General features: G+C 41.5%; 2 protein-coding genes across 2 annotated transcripts; one reads left to right on the forward strand and one right to left on the reverse strand.

The window, feature by feature from the left end:
- Positions 1 to 7690, reverse strand: LOC120302825. Its single transcript, XM_039331801.1, has 7 exons — positions 7528 to 7690; positions 5466 to 5571; positions 4719 to 4898; positions 4082 to 4151; positions 3298 to 3380; positions 2152 to 2287; positions 1 to 178 (listed from the first exon to the last, which is right to left on the reverse strand). Exons 1-7 carry the CDS (start codon positions 7601 to 7603, stop codon positions 59 to 61), a joined length of 771 nt encoding a protein of 256 aa, XP_039187735.1. The 5' UTR covers positions 7604 to 7690; the 3' UTR covers positions 1 to 58.
- A 2029-nt stretch (positions 7691 to 9719) lies between these two features.
- On the forward strand, positions 9720 to 17029 carry SATL1 (spermidine/spermine N1-acetyl transferase like 1). The gene is made up of 6 exons (XM_039330001.1): positions 9720 to 10498; positions 11212 to 11263; positions 13054 to 13134; positions 13893 to 13994; positions 15989 to 16029; positions 16735 to 17029. Exons 1-6 carry the CDS (start codon positions 10412 to 10414, stop codon positions 16903 to 16905), a joined length of 534 nt encoding a protein of 177 aa, XP_039185935.1. The 5' UTR covers positions 9720 to 10411; the 3' UTR covers positions 16906 to 17029.
- Positions 17030 to 17609: the final 580 nt, after the last annotated feature.

The raw sequence follows: 17609 nt of genomic DNA on the forward strand, positions 1-17609 counted from the left end.
TATTTATCTTGTAGTTTATTACACCGTAAGGCGCTACTTAAGTTTTCTGAAGTTCCTTTTAGTTATATGTATACTGTGGACGGACAAATCTAGAAGGCATGTTAGTAATGAGACCATTCATTGGCTGGGAACTGTTCTCCCCATAGTCTGGAAGAGGAAGCGTTGATGCCTTAGGCTTCTGTGAAGGAAAATTAAGATTAAGTCATTTAAGACTGTTTTCTCAACTATGCAGTCCTTGGGATAGGACATTTGACTTATTTCTCACAATTGAAAAGTCCACAAAAGAAAGGAGAGCAGAGAAAGAGGGCACACCAACCATCTCCAGTTGAGTGTGTTAAAGCAAAGCAGACCTACATTATCCAGGCTACAAACATCTGAACAATCACTAAGTACCATCAAAACTAATTATTTTATACTATCCAGTAGTTGTCTAGACTTTTGCAGCTCAGTAGCGGTAAGCCTAAAGCCTAAATCTATGCAGAGGGGACTGACTTTCAGCAGGGTATTTCCTGGACACTGGCCCCTGAACAGCCCCTGAAAATTTGGGCTTTAGAGCCTGATAAATACACAAAGACCAATAAACTCAGTATGACCCTGGTTTCTTCTTTAGAGTAATGGTGGGACTTAAGAAAGATTGAAATCCTCTGATTCATTAATTGGTAGTATTTTAGTTGGGACAAGTTACATCCTAGAAGGCATGACATAATGGAACATTCTCTCCCTCCCTCCCTCCCTGCACAAAGTCCATTTGTATCCTCTTCAATGTAAATATTGGATACAATCCCTTTAAATCAAGTAACCCGTGATTTGCAGAAAGGCTGATCATGGGAACTCTTTTCCATTTAACTATAAGCAATGCTTGGCTTATTGATGGCAACCTTGTCCAACCCAGTTGGAATGTGACACCTGGGGTCAAATCATGTTACAGTTGGCTAAATAATAATAGTAATAATAATAATAATAATAATAATAATAATAATAATAATAATAATAATATCATAAAGCAAAAACTGGTGGGATCATAAAATAGAGAAAGTCATAGAAAATGATAAAATTAAACTGCTCTGGGACTTCAGAATTCAAACAGACAAGCACCTGCAACATAACACCCCAGACTTAACAATTGTCGATAAGAAAGACAAAAAAGTCTGGATAGTGGACGTGGCAGTGCCTGGAGACAGCAGAACAGAAGAGAAAGAACTGGAGAAGATAACAAAATACAAAGACCTACAAATAGAAAGACTGTGGCAAAAGCAAGCAAGGGTAGTACCAATAGTAATAGGCTACTTGGGTGCAATCCCAAAACAACTGGAGCACCACTTGAACACCATTGGCATTGACAAATTTGCTATTAGTCAATTACAAAAGGCGGCCTTACTAGGAACTGCTTCCATCCTGCGACGATATCTGTAATACCATTAAACATCCACATCTGCCTATCCCAGGTCCTGGGTAAAGACTCAATAGGTAGACAAAATGCCAAATCCAGTCTGAACATCTGGCTGACTGTGCGATGATCCATAATAATAATATAATAAAGTTGGAAGGGACCTTGGAGGTCATCTAGTCCAACCCCCTGCTCAGGCAGGAAACCCTATACCATTTCAGACAAATGGCTGTAACTGGGCAGCCATAGAAACGTTCTAAACAAACAAATTCCATGTTCTTGCCTGAATCCTTATAAGATTCTGGTTATTATTTATATTATTACTAGTGATTATACCTTCAATTTTTAACCCAACTTCCTTCCATAGAGTGCTCATGGACCGCGTGCAAAAACCATTAAATTTTTATGCTGAGGTTTTAGAAACACTTACCTGTTTGGTTCAGTCTGTCTGTCTGCCTATTATTGCCTTTTTTTATTTGATAGTCTAAGTTGGGAGTATTGCTTAAGTACAGGTGTCTTTTGAGAACTGTCTGAATGATTGAGGTGTCTAGACAAGATCTTGTAGAAGCAACGGGATCCAGAAAACCACGGGCAACATTCCGTTTGCACAATGATGAACATTATTTCCTTCCCACCAAAGGTCTCAAAACTATTCCTCTGACAAGGATTTTCAATTTCCTTCATACAAGCAAAGGTGGCTTCCACTGATCTAAAGAACACTCTGAAAAATGGCATTTTTGTGTATAGCCAAAATTTGGACGTACCAAAAGTTGCCTCATAGGCAGAGCTTCAAATGGGTTTTGTTGATCATAATCTGCACTTGGGATTTCATTCATCCAGGGGTTACCCCGACCAGCCTGGGTAGATGGAACGGTTGGAAGAGGTCTCTGGGGTGAATAGCTGTCATGAGAAAAATTGAACACACCATAAAAACATTCCGTAGTCCTGCAAATGCAACTGAGGAGTTGTATTCCTGCAACACTTTAAGCTAAATGTAAACAAACCACATTATGGCTGAATTTACTGTATTGGCCAGGAAATGAAAGCAGACACACAAACAAATAATTTTCCACTGTTACTAATTCCCTCTGCTTATATGAAAAAAAAGAGCTGTTTTTGCATATTGTACATGTAGTGATCACAATGTGGAAGTTACTGTAAGGCTGAATTCCAATAAATATTTTTCTTTGAAGTAACTTTCAAGCAAATTACTGTAGATGGAATAGAATCAGAGAGGAATGTGAAATAACCTCTTTCTGGGTGGGGGCTGAGTGTGTGTATGTGTATCTAAATCTATATAGTGTGTTTATGCTACACATACGCGCACACACAGAGTCCAGATTAAGTCAAGTTGAGTGGATGGTACATTCATACAACCAGAATTGAACTTAAAATTTCTGTTGCCAAGTGAGACAATTGTTAAGTTCATTTTGCCCCATTTTACGACCTTGCCACAGTTGTTCAATGAATCACTGCAGTTGTTAAGTTAGTAACTCGGTTGTTAAGTGAATCGGGCTTCCCCATTGACTTTGCTGTCAGAAGGTCACAAAAGGCGATCACGTGACCCCCCCCAGGACACTGCGGCCGTCATAAATGTGAGTCAGTTGCCAAGCACCGGAGTTTTGATCACGTGACCATGAAGAAGCTGCAATAGTCGTAAGTGTGAAAAACGGTCATAAGTCGCTTTCCCCAGTGCCGTTGTAACTCTGAACGGTCACTAAACAAACTGTCAAGGACTTTAATTAGTGACCGTTCAAAGTTACACGCATTTGATTTACGTTCACCGAAACAAATGCTTAAAATTCGTTGGGACTCCATGAGCTTCGCTTTTTGAGTGTGAAAGAAAGTTAACAACCTGGATTCAAGCCCTGTGATAGAAAAAAAAAATCTTTTATCCCAGGAGATCATACCTCAGTCTTTCAGGAAAGGGGATCTCCTGTTGGTCTTGGATCAAAGGCCTAGGAAATGCCAACATTTGTCTGGGCTGGGCATCCTGTGGGAGCAAAATCAGAAGTGGAAAATAAGCAGATTGCTTTGATTTTGATTGTTGCTTTAAATAGAAAAACACGGACATTCCAAGGTGCAACATTTCTGAAAATGAAACGGCTTCAGAATTATGATGATGGAGGAAAAATAAAACTGGGGAAAAAAAGACGGCCATGCGTCTATCATTAGGGGATCAAAACTGGACACTGCACCTTAGGCTGCCTTCTAAAAGGTTGCAAAGCACTGTTCTTATTGCACAGATAGTATCATCCTATTTTGTTTTCCATATGAGCCATACTTTCTTTCTTTGTTCCTCTCTTTTTAAGGAACACATTGTCCTTTTTTCTTTCATAGGCCAGGATGAGCTAGACTGGGGTGCAAGGGGGTTGGCATTACTTTAGAGATTTATTGTACGTACACATTGAACATAAATTTACGCCATCTTTTTCACATCATTCTGGGAGTGTCGGCTATAGGAATTAATCGCATCTTATATATCGGAGATCTGGTATCAATTTCCATTGGAAAGCAAATAGGATGTTTAAAAAAAAAAGATACAAGATATGTCTCAAAATAACTATCCACTATTTTTGTAGAAGCAAAACAACCCTTTAAAAACATCTTAACTTAAAACAAAATTAAACATAATAAAAAAAAACCAAAGCCATAATAACAACAATGAAATATATTTAAAATATATTTGCTTACCGGCTGTCTTTGGGGTTGAGGTCTGGGTGGGATGACAGGGATTGAGATCCTTGGTTGTTGTACTTGACTTCTGAAAATACATCAAAATATCAGATTTTTTTTTTAAAAAAAGAAATATTAAACGTAAATGTAGCGTACTCCGGATGAGGAGAAAACCTGTGGCTAAGCTAATTTATTTTGTTCAGTCATGTCCAGTTCTTGGAGATTGCCTAGACATGTCCCTGAATTTTTCTTGGCAAGGTTTTTCATAAGAGTTTGCCCTTATCTCCTTCCTAGGGCTAAGAGATAGTGACTGGCCCAGGGTCATCCAACTGGCTTTGTGCCTAAAGTAAAACTAGAACTCACAATCTCCTGGTTTCTAGCCTCATACCTTCACCATTAAACTGTGGTTGGGATCATAGACCATTAAAAATGGATGATCTCAGCCTATTGTAGGGTGATGAACAAACCATAATTAGGCAAACGATGGCTCAGTACCGGTTATGTTATATGAACACCACCTCTGTGCTGCTTTTAAGTTCTCTCTTTATTGAGACGTTAGTGTTACCTATAAATTCATTGGTCAGGGGAGGGATTTGGTGGAAATACATCCTACCTTAATTAGAACAGGTCTTCTCTCTGCCCCAAATCAACTCACCTGCTTTTTTTCGACGGGCTTGTACAGTAGCCAATCCACTGCATTAAGGTGAAGACAACCACAGACAACGTTACTGCAGGAACCGTGATCATCAAAATCAAGTCCAGGGTGCTCCAAAGATAGTTACATTTGGACCCCATGTACCAATAATCTTTCCATTTGTTTCGGTAGGAGGGACATCTTAAAGATAGAAATGGAGGAGACCCAAATTGAGAAGTACCTCTGTATCAGGAAGTTGGGTGCTAATCCACCCAACAACTTTAGGGCTGGATGGCAGAATCAAGAGCTTCCTTGCGTTCTGGAGGAACATCTGCAAGTTATCGGCCTCAAACATTCAGACCAGGTTTGCTTATCAACAAAGGTTCAGTGGACAGCAACAAAGATAATTCAAGAGCTTGAGGACATGCCTACAAGGACAGGCAAACTAAATTTTGGATGTCAGATTAAGAAAAAAAGACTTAGGAGAGAGATGATAGCCATGCTGAAGTACATAAAGAGAAGCTACAGAGAAGATAGTCAAGAACTTTTTTTCCATACTGTGGAAACTAGGCCAGAAATAACAATTGATGAATGGAGGGATAGAGATAGATAGATAGATAGATAGTGCTACCTAGATTAAAAAGTTCATAGTGGAAGTTGTCCCTATGGAGGTTATAAATTCTCCATCTCTGGAGGTTTTTAAGAAGAGGCTGGATTTTGCAAATACAGCCCTCCTCCCCAATTTGCAAAACAAGGAAGTAAACTTACTTGCAATAAGGCACTTTATCTTTGCAACCGCAGGTAATCCCTTCAGGGCAAAAACCAATTGTATCACCTACACAGTTATCAAAGTCTGCAACATGGGTGCAATCAGCTGGAAAACAAGACAAGTGTCACTTCAATCACTGTGTTCACATTAGTCATCACTGGACTTCCAAGACCAAATTTCACTGCCTACGTGGATCTCTCACCAGGTTCATGCATTGTGTTAACCATGATATACTGTAGTTTTGTTGGTTTGGATGAGATACAATCTGTCAGCTCAGCTATTGCCCTTCATAAGCCAGAGTTTTGGCTTAGCAAGGCATGAGAACAGAGCTAGGTATGATTCATTTAATAGCATAGCAAGGCATGTTTAGCAGATTCTTTTTTTAAAAAAACTTTTTTTTCTATTATAAGGAATATTGGACTAGAATGGACTTTTACATGTCAGAACAGCCAAACAAGGCTTACTCAACAAGCTACAGTTAAACAAGCTACGACTTACTGCAACATGTAAACCTGCTCCCTTTTCTATTATATGAGAAGAAACAAAAAACTGCTTATTTACTTTTTTTCCCCTATTTTATCTTCTCTTTTCCCAAATCACCAGCAAGTTACTTTTTCCTGTTTGGGGAAAAAAGGATTGGATTGTGTTTTGTGTGATTAATAGCTGACCATAAGACTTGATAAGGGCATTCATTTAATTTTAAGTTCTTCCATGACAGCAATAATAATTCACTCCTATAACTATGCTTCTGCTCCAGATTGCCAGTGGGTAACAACAGTCACTTTCTGGAAATATCTAAACTCAGCATTCTAAACATTCTAACTGTCTTTATCTACATTCCCATGATTGTAGGACCATAACATGTTTTTGGTCCCTCTCAGCCAAAAGACAGAAGTTGCTTCCCACAGAGAAAGAACTCAACTCTTTTTTTAGTGAGTCAAGAAATTTCTATCCCCCTCCTCTTTCTCAGCAATATTTGGACTTTCAGTCTCAAGTAGAGAATCATGGAGGATTTATAATCTTGATTTTAAACTGGTCCCCCACATCTAAAACATATAAGGAATGGTTGCTGGAAATGGGTATGTCTAGTTTAATGAAGAGAAGGATGAGGGGGGACATGATAGCAGTGTTCCAGTAGCTCAGGGGCTGCCCCAAAGAAGAGGGAGTCAAGTTATTCTCCAAAGCACCTGAAGGCTGGACAAGAAGCAACGGATGGAAACTCATCAAGGAGAGAAGCAACCTAGAACTAAGGAGAAATTTCCTGACAGTTAGAACAATTAACCAGTGGAACAACCTGCCTCCAGAAGCAGTAAATGCTCCAACACTGGAAGTTTTTAAGAAGAGACTGGACATCCATTTGTCCGAAATGATATAGGATTTCCTGCCTGAGCAGGGGGTTGGACTAGATGACCTCCAAGGTCCCTTCAAACTTTATTATTATTATTACTATTACTAAGGTTTTTTTTTGTAAAAAAATAAAAGGTGCCAGAACTCACATACGTTATACAACCCGCTTTGTCTACCCTACAAGGTTCCATCCAAAAAAGGTGCCGGAACTCCGTTCTGGGCGTTCTATGACAAAAAAGCCCTGCTATTACTATTAATATTATTATTATTACTATTATTATTATTACTATTATTATTATTATTATCTGTGTGAAAACAAAGTTATGATAGAGGATAATCAGAATTCTGCGTGATACAATCTTTCATCCTTTGTCTTCTTTCACACTGCATGCTGGCTATTAAATCAACCCCTTTTTAGGTTCACACAATCATCATTCCTTGGCACAATAGGCTAAACTCCAGAGGAACTAACCAGGTTTAGCATGTTAAATCTTTAACTGCACTAGGTAAATATATTGTGCAGGCCCATCCCTTGCGGTCTGTGTTCTTTTGTTTCCAACGGATGCATATAAGATTGCGGATTTTAATCTTAGCCCTTACTACATCCACTTCTTTAAAAAAAAGTCAAGTTCCAAAGGATTCCACTTGATTCTGATATCTGGAGGATCGAGTTAACCAGAAGTCAGCTAAAAAAGATCCCAAAGGTTTTCTTACGATTTGCAGCTTGAGTGGTCAGACAAGTGATGGTTAACAGGAGTAGGAGCAGGTGAAGGCTGGATGCCCACATCATGGAATTCCTTCAAAAAAGAGAGATTTGATCCTTTTCCAGCTTTCTGAAGTTTCCATTCCAATCTGAGTAATTTGGATTTACATTAAAGCAAAGGTCATGGATTTTGAACTTGCTTTACAGCATCACTTCTGGCTTTTAATTAACTTTTATAAAGATAAGTCTTCTTGGATTGGTTGTAAGACTAATATTCATGTAAATAAATGACTAGAAATGGGATCATAGCGTTTCCTAAATATATTACATATAGATTATGATAATGTCCATGAAAAGCAGATTACCAGAGTACCCTGGCAAGTAGTGATAGCCTTATTAATGAAACATAGGGCACATTAAGGATAGAAAATGGTGGATTCTCTTGGTTTTGTTTTTCTCCTTTTCTGTGACACATCCTCAACCAGCAGGAAACAATCCTCTACAGGTGGTCCTTGAGTTACAATCACCACTGAGTCCCAAAGTTCTGTTGCTAAGTGAGACATTTGTTAAGTGAGATGATTAGGGGACTGGAGGCTAAAACATATAAGGAACAGTTGCTGGAATTGGGTATGTCTAGTTTAACGAAGAGAAGGACGAGGGGCGACATGAGAGCAGTCTTCCAATATCTCAGGGGCTGCCCCAAAAAAGAGGGGATCAAGCTATTCTCCAAAGCGCCTGAAGGCAGAACAAGAAGCAACGGATGGAAACTCATCAAGGAGAGAAGCAACATAGAACTAAGGAGAAACTTCCTGACAGTTAGAACAATTAACCAGTGGAACAACCTGCCTCCAGGAGCGGAGAATGCTCCAACACTGGAAGTTTTTAAGAAGAGACTGGACAGCCATTTGTCTGAAATGATATAGAGTTTCCTGCCTGAGCAGGGGGTTGGACTAGATGACTTTCCAACTCTTTTAGTCTGTTAAATTAAGTTCCAAATGGCTCTCTCTACATAGAAGATAAAATCCCAAACTGAAATTATAAACTATCCCATCAAGGCTGAAGAATTTAACAAAAATGGCATTCACATATCAAACATTTATATAAATATATAAAATCGCTTTTATTGTTTCTCCTGACCGATGAATTGAATTCATTGTGGACTGAATGCAATTTAGATAAGGATCTTTTTAAAACAAGTATGTCAGCAGGAGGATTATTGATCCTAAGTATGATTATACAGAACTACTTCCTTCTCTATAAGGGCAATGTTCTAAAGTTTCCCTTATTAAAAACAGAATCACATGGCAGTTGAAAGGAGTTTTCAGATATCTATTAGACAAATTCAACACATCTTCAATCTCTGTGGCATTTAATTCCCCTTCAAAATTAAATGCCACAGAGATTGAAAATGTGTTGAATTTAGTCCTTTGGAATCCTCTTACCTATTCAAAAGCTGGGTCACCTGACCTGTTTATCTAGAGCTCATCATGCAAAAGGGAACTGGAAAATACCCTGAATAAAAACAGCAGTTCAATTGTGCTATGTATGATTTTGTTTCCTAAAGTCTTATCTTTGGGTACAGTGTCCAAAGCTGGCCATGATGGTGACTCCTCCATGGAAATGTTGGTGGGAAGTGAGTTTGAAAAACATGTCTTGTGATGCATGCATTTGACAGACTCTTTGAATGAAGACAATGTATGGATTTGTTTGTCCCTGCCTTGCTAGTGTGAGACTTCAGCTTATTATACATACCCAACTGTGTCTTATACTGGTTATATAAATCAAGGATAAATGCAAGATTATTATTACAGTTGAAACTCAAATACTTACAGTTGAAACTCAAATACCACCTAATGAGAAGGAAGGACTCACTGGAGAAGAGCCTAATGCTGGGAAAGATGGAGGGCAATGGAAGAAGGGGACGACAGAGAATGAGGTGGCTGGATGGAGTCACTGAAGCAGTAGGCGTGAGCTTAAAGGGACTCCAGAAGATGGTAGAGGACAGGAAGACCTGGAGGAACGTTGTCCATGGGGTCGCGATAAGTCGGACACGACTTCGCAATTAACAACAATAAATTATTACAGTTTCTTTTTCTCCAGCATTGAGTGAAGACCTGTTCCAAGAAGTATCGTACTTTCTGGTGTATAAGATGACTTTTGAGAGCGTTGAAATCGGCGCCGAAGTCGGGGGTCGTCTTATACGCCGAGTCGTCTTATACGTCGGAAATAATGGTAGTTTCCGGTGTATAAGATGACTTTCTAGGCTTGCGACTTGGCATCGAAGTTGGGGGTCGTCTTATACGCGGGAATATACGGTAGGTGGCTTTCCTGAGCATTTTTCCTATCCTCCTTGTTGGGGGCATCCATCAACCTGCATACTTCTTAGGAGAGGAGAAAAAACCCTAATAAGTCCATTCATAAATTCCCATTTGAGATTTCAAAGATTGAGAAGTAGAATCAGAGTGGGAGATCTACCTTGAGATCATCCCTCCCCACTTCACCTTGCCTTGATCATTGTTTGCAGGGAAGAAGATGAGCAGAGATGAGATATTGTGATGCCGGTCCCATTGTGACTCTTTGCATGACCAGGGCCTAGTTGGGTGACCCCTGAAGTGAAGCACAAGTTGGGATGAAAGCTAGCCTGAAACAGAGGCCACAATTCGAATCCCCACCTTTGTAAACAGACAGGAGAAAAGAGAACGTGGGGAAGGGTGGTGGGGAAGGAGGAAGACCGTCTTTTTTTTTAACTTCCTCTTTGTCTTCCTTTTCTTTTTCTTGCCTTGTCCAACCCTCACTCCCTGAGATGGTGAATGAAGGAGCCCCAGCAGAGGCTCAGCAGCGCTTAAGCCCCTTTGTGGGAAGCGAACAGCCACTCTGCTGCTTCAAACTCTCACTATGGAAGGCAACAGCAACCCCATGAATCGCTTCCGGGTGCGACCAGCCGAGCCGCGGGACTGTTCTCATATCATGCGACTCATTAGAGTAAGAGGAGAGGAGAAGAGAGGAGAGATGGGCTTGCGGGGGGTCTAGCCAGTGGTGGGATTCAAATATGGGAACAACTGGTTCTTTGTGTGGAGGCCGCTTCCGGAAGTCCGTCCTGGGCCTGGGAGACAAAAAATTAGCCACCGGTTCTGTTGGAGTGTTGTGAACCGGCTGAATCCCACCACTGGGTCTAGCCCGGGGTTCCCAACCTATGGTCTATGGCCCGGGACCAGGCCGTGGGCTCTTGGCCAGCGGGCTGCGGAATTAGCTGCCGTGGGTGCGTATTTCCCCACTTGTGCTAGCACCTGCGGCCCTGTTTGCGCATGCATGTGGGCGTGAATGGAAATGCTAGCACAGAGCAGTTGTCTGCAGCCCGTTTGTGCATGCGCTGCTAGCCCGGTTTGCGTGGCCCATTTGCGCATGTGCAAACGGGCCGCTAGCTGCCATGGAGGATGCCTGGCCATTCATGCACGTGCATGGCACCAGCGCATGCCACAAGCAGGAATGGGGCTGCTAGTGCCGCACCAGTATGCATGGCCCTGTGCGCATGCACGCGCACACACACACACATTTTGAAGCTGCTCTCCTTCACTCCGGTCCTTGAGCCCGGAATGGTTGGAGACCTCTGGTTTAGCCTGTCAACTATTAAGAAGTCTGAACAAATAACATTTTTTTTTTTATTCCAGTGACATTCTGGTTTCTTCTCTTGGCAGGAACTGGCTGCTTATGAAAACATGCCTGAAGCAGTAAAAATAACAGAAATAGGTAAAAACAGCAGCTTTGAGGGTTTTCCATGTTGTTGCCCTCGACTTACAGCGTTTCATTTTTAAGAAGAGACTGGACAGCCACTTGTCTAAATGTATAGGGTCTCCTACTTGAGCAGGGGGTTGGACTAGAAGACCTCCAAGGTCCCTTCCAGCTCTGTTCTGATTGGTTGATTGTTTAGTGACCATTCAAAGTTGCAACGGCACCTGAAATAAAGGGACGTATGGCCATTTTTCACACTTACGACCATTGCAGCATCCCCATGGTCATGTGATCAAAATTCAGATGCTTAGCAACCGTTTCATATTTATGACGGTTGCTGTGTCCCAAGGTCACGTGATCCCCTTTTGTGATTTTCTGACTAGCAAAGTCAATGGGAAGCCAAATTCAATTGACAATCGAACTTAACAACTGCAGCGTATCAACGCTGCTAACATTGGACGTTCTTGCTTTGACAACAGATGGAAATACAGCCATTTTCTCTATTGCTTTTAGAATTAGTGGCTGTTGGGAGGGGGGATAGGGATGATAGTCCAGCTAGTCATAACAATAATAACTTAATCGTGGGAACCCAAGGACATTGGGCACAGAGCTGATAGTGTTTGGGCGGGCTGGAGAGCTGAGGGCTTCAGGCTAATTGGGGAATGTGATTTATGACTGTTTATTGGAGGAGGGAATTGCACTTTGTTACTTTGCATCCAGGAGAGGGGAATTTAGTTTCTGGGTTCAAGTATGTGGTGCCGATATTTTGTTTCTCGAATAAAAGATTCTTTAAGGTAAACAATGCCTCAAAGTTCTTTTGAAGAGTTTCATCTATCGGAACCATGACACAGCGGTTAGACTTAACTGCAGTGGCAAGAAAAGCCGTAAAACGGGGCACAATTCGTTTAACGCTTGTCCCGCTTAGCAACGGAAATCTGGGGCTCAGTTGTGATTGTACATCGAGGACAAGCTTTATTTTGTGCACACTGAAAAAGTTCACCATCAGCTGAAAGAAAAGGAAGCTTGTGCCTCCCCCCTCCTCTTCTGGAAACCTCTCCCTTCCCCCCTTTCCCATCCTCCAAAGCACTTCCACTCACTTCCCCCCCACACTTTTTTTTGTTTTTTGTTTTGAACAATTTGACTACAGTATGTGGCATGTTGGAAGTGCTCTCAGGCTGGCATCTTAATCATCCCGAATTTCTCTGGGCCCTGGCGGAGAGAGACACGGAAACGGTTGGGGGCAAAACTGGGCTGCTTCTGCAGGCTGCCTGGGGTCTTGGAAAGATGGAAAGGCAGAGATGGGGCCATTTGTTCCTTGGGAAAAGGGGAAGTAGGATGGGGAACAAGGAGGAAAAGGGACTGGAGTGAGTGTGTGTGTATGTGTAAGAGGGTGGGAGTAAACTCTTCCAAGTTAGGCAGGCATCTATCATCCATCTATCCACCCACCTACTATTCTATCTATTTGTATCCAATCTATATGTAATTATCATCTCTATCAACTCTAGTGTCTCTTTATATATCTCTATCATCCATCTATCCATCCATCCATCCATCCTCTGGGTAATCTATCTCTATCATCCATCTCTCTGTCTCATCTATCACTTCTATTTCTATCCTATCTATATCTGATTATCTTCTTCCTATTTCTATCATTTTTCTCTGCTCCTGTCTCTTCCCCCCTGCCCCCCCCGGCTATGAAGCTGACCTTATCTCCAGATCTACCTTTGATGGCCCAGTGGTGGTCCTCTTTTTTGTGATTTTCATTTAGTATTTTTCACCCTTCATTCAATGGCTTGAATATTTTTCAGATTTACTTCAAGATGGTTTTGGAAGTCGTCCCTTCTTCCAGTGTTTAGTAGCAGAGGTATCATCAGAAAACGTAATGCTAGGTAAGCCAAAAATGAGCCTTAACTACCGTTATCTTTGCAGGATGGAAAGTACCTATTGATGGCTGTAGACAGAGTATCCCAGAAATTCAACGGTCTTCTCCCCCACTGGACATTTTTAAAGAAGAAACTGGACAACCATTTGTCTCAGATGGTACAGGGTTTCTTGCCCGAGCAGGGGGTTGGACTAGATGACCTCCAAGGTCCCTTCCAAATCTGTTATTCCTTGTCTTACTCCAAAAACGTAACTAAGGAGGACCAAGGATATAAGAGACTTTAAAAAATGGGTTAAGCAAAAAGATAATTTCTCCACAGGCTCAAGACACATTTTACTTCAAAGTCACCATCTCGCCTACAATCAAAAGAATCATTTGCATGTAACATTTACTGTGCTACTTAGCATTCCTAACAAAATTCAGACTAAGGTCACCATTGCCTGGATTTCTTAGACACCTAAAAGTAATATATCAATCGGGAAATTACCACATTTTGCCTGGGAGATGGCTGGTCTCACAAGGGTTTTGGTGAACTTATTTATTAAATTTTTATGCTACCCATTTCCCTCCCCCCCCCAATACCTGTACTTATGCTAGATGGCGAATATCTGTAGGACGAGGGCGAAGGTTCATCCTCTGAGCTTGTGAGTTGGTTTCCAAATGTTTCATTACATCTTCAGGTGACATTTCCAGCCGAGGCTTCCCTTTTTCATTTTGGGTACATAATTCCTTAAAGTGTGCTTCTACTTTTTTTTTACCCCACAGATGCAGGTATTGTAGCTTTTGCTATGTATTACTTTACATACGACCCTTGGATTGGCAAGCTGTTATACTTAGAAGACTTCTATGTTATGGAACAATATAGAGGTAACTTAACAACCCTGTTTCCTTGTTGCTCATTTCTAATACAGCCAGAAAAAGGAAGAACAACCAGGTGGAATTAGGACCTTGTGGCAGGACTGGAGAATAGTCAGGTTTTGATCAACATTCATGTTCCCGCCAGGTGTTTATTATATCCAGAATTCTCTTAGCTAGAAGGGTAGTATATAAAGTCAGTGATGATGAACCTTTTAGAGACCGAGGGCCCAAACTGCAACCCAGTGGGTGGGTGTGGCCCATTGGGTGGGCATGGCTGCGGTAGTAATGGCAGACTGGGTGGGATTAAAAAGTTCAATCAATCAATTCCAACTTTGCAAGATTTTTTTTTCCCACGAGAAGTTGAAATTGACTGATTGATTGAACCTTTTTTTTTTTGCACATGGTGGCGGAGGCCTAAAGCAAAAAGGTTTTATAAAACCCAGCTGAAGGCCTAGGACTGGGGCGACGGCGCATGTGCCCACAGAGAAGGCTCTGAGTGCCACCTCTGGCACCCGTGCCATAGGTTCACCACCACTGATATAAGTGGTCTTTAACTTACAACAGTTTAGCTACAACACACTGAAAAAAAAAAGACTTATGACCGTTTTTCACACTTACAACCATTGTAGCATTTCCCCCCCCCCCCGGGTCAGATGCTTGGCAGCTGACTCATATTTACGACGGTTGCCATATCCCACGGTCACGTGATCTCCTTTTGCAACCTCCTGACAAGCCAGGTCAATGGGGAAGCCAGATTCACTTCACAATCGTGTTACTAAAATAATAATAATAATAATGCAGCTATTCCCTTCGCAACCGTGGTAAGAAAAGATTGTAAAATGAGGCAAAACTCACTTAACAAATGCCTCACTTAGCAACAGACATTTTGGGCTCAATTGCAGTCCTAGGTTGAGGATTACCTGTATATATAAAATAGGACTCCTGACAAGCCCATAATTGAGAAAGGATCCCAGAAGATAGAAAGGAGAAGAACTAAGAGATCATCTTGCCCTGCCTCTCCGCTTTATTTTGAAAGTTAAAATAGAATAGAGCTGGAAGGGACCTTGGAGGTGTTCTAGTCCAGCCCCCTGCTCGAGCAAGAGAACCTATACCATCTCAGACTAGTGACTGTGTAGACTCTTCTTGAAAACCTCCAGTGATGGAGCGCCCACGATTTCTGGTGGCAAGCTGTTCCACTGGTTAATTGTCTTCACTGTCAGGAAGTTTCTCTTTAATTCCAGGTTGCTTCTCTCTTCGGTCAGTTTCCAACCATTGTTTCTCATTCTTCCCTCTAGTGCTTATTTGCATTTATTTATTATTTTTACAAATAAAGTGGCAAACCTACCCAACGCCACCTACTTCCTTCTCTTTTCCCGAACACCATCACCCTGTGAGGTGGGTCGGTCAGGCTGAGAATGAAGAACTGGCCCAAAATCACCCAGCTGGCTTTCATGGCTAAGGCGGAACTCGAACTCACAGCTTCTTGCTTTCTAACCTGGTTGCTTAATCGCTGGATTAAACTGCCCCTCTGCTGGGGGATGAATAACTTCTAAGCGACCTATCAGAATTGCAGAGGTAGTGATATTCCAGGAAATTTGGTTGCTTGCATCCAATAAACTAACATCACGAGTTGTTATCTGGGGTTATGGGTTCCGAGCATATTGTACAATCCGAGTTCTTATCGATTTTGTGAATCCAAGAGCGTGTTACTATCCAATACAGCAGTGTTTCTCAAGCTCAGCATCTTGAGGTCTGCCTATCTTCAAGCTGAGAAACACGGCAACATAAATTTGTTGTGTAAATGCAGCTGCCCTGATGGTGGATTGTTGCCACCCTGATAGATGCAGCCAGTTAGATCTGAAACAAAAACCAGCTAAATATCTTTTTATAGAGGTTGGTAGAATAAAGCCTTTGCTTCCTGTACATATAATTCTATGGGTTAGAACAAAATAGTGGAAAATTTCCAGTTCAGACAACTGAGTTTCTTAACTGTGTTTTGGCAGGCTGGGGAATTGGATCAGAACTTTTAAAAAATTTAAGTCAGGTAAGTAACCATTTAACACTTTTAAGTTATATTTTACATGCGATGGTCATCATTTTCATTTGAAAACTCTAATTATGGCCAAAGAGCTAGCAAAACAGTAAAAAAAATGAGTTACAGCAACCTACTCGAGTTGGTGGCTAAAATTTCCATCATTCCTCAATCCTAATGGCCATTTCTAGGATAGGACATTAAATTTAGAGGACCATCAGTGGCTGCGTTCTTTAAGGCCACAAAAGAAAGGGTCCACGGGATCAGGGCTATCTGTAGGATCAAAAAAGTCAAGATGACAATGGAGTCCACCATCTTAAATTTCTTGACCTCTCTCATAAGTTGAGTTTATTTGCTAAAAACTGCTTATGAATTCTTAGATTGCAAAGGGAATGTTTCATAGTTGACTGTTCCTTTACAATTTACAACTTTCTATGTGCAAGATTGCTACTGTCAGAGAAAAACAGATGTGGTTCAGTTGCACCTACCCATGACCAACTGACACCACCACACAAGATCTATATAAACCAGGGGCCTTCAAACTTGGCCCTTTTATGACCTGTGGACTTTAACTCCCAGAATTCCTCAGCCAGGAATGCTGGCTGAGGAATTCTGGGAGTTGAAGTCCACAAGTCACTAAAGGGCCAAGTTTGAAGACCCCCCCTGATTTTCACCTTTGCGCTCAAATGCAATCCCTCTGTGCTTCTGCTTGAACAGATTGCTCTCGATTCCAACTGTAGCTGCATGCACTTTCTCGTTGTCGTTTGGAATAAGCCGTCGATCGAGTACTACATGAGGCACGGGGCATCCGATCTGTCCACCGAAGAGGGATGGCACCTCTTCCGATTTGATAAAGAGCATCTCGTCCGAATGGCAACCGGACAATAGCAAGGAAGTCTCTGTCCGAGGCTGGCGTTCCATCGGCTCCTCAGGAAATCTCTAGCTAAAATTGAGGCTCTAAAGCAGGCAAATACTAGCCACAAGAAATTAAAAAGAAGTTTTATGACTGGCAGTAGTCGCTCAAGATGCGATTGGATTTTATTTATTTATATTTATTTATTTATGAGACTTGTATACCGCTTTAAGTGCAAGCACTCTCTAAGCGGTTTCTCCCGCGTAAAATTGGAAGTGTCTTCCTCATTTATTTATTTATTTATGAGACTTATATACCGCTTTAAGTGCAAACACTCTCTAAGCGGTGTACACCAGGAAGCAATGTACGTATATATATATTTACATTGCCCCCAACAATCTGGGTCCTTATTTATTTATGAGACTTATATACCGCTTTAAGTGCAAACACTCTCTAAGCGGTGTACACCAGTAAGCAATGTATATATATATATTTACATCGCCCCCAACAATCTGGGTCCTCATTTTACCTACCCCGGAAGGATGGAAGGCTGAGTCAACCTTGAGCCAGTGAGATTTGAACCGCTGACCTGCTGAACACAGTCAGCTAAAGTGGCCTGCAGTACTGCACTCTAACTGCTGCGCCACCTCGGCTCTTAATTCTGGTGTTTTCCCATTGGCAAGCTATGCTGAATGTTTGGTTGATAAGTACGTACATCAGCACATTAGACGGGCTCTCT

Source organism: Crotalus tigris, unplaced genomic scaffold, assembly GCF_016545835.1.
Source record: "Crotalus tigris isolate CLP2741 ecotype Arizona unplaced genomic scaffold, ASM1654583v1 scf7180000017622.5263843, whole genome shotgun sequence".
Classification (NCBI taxonomy): Eukaryota; Metazoa; Chordata; class Lepidosauria; order Squamata; family Viperidae; genus Crotalus; species Crotalus tigris.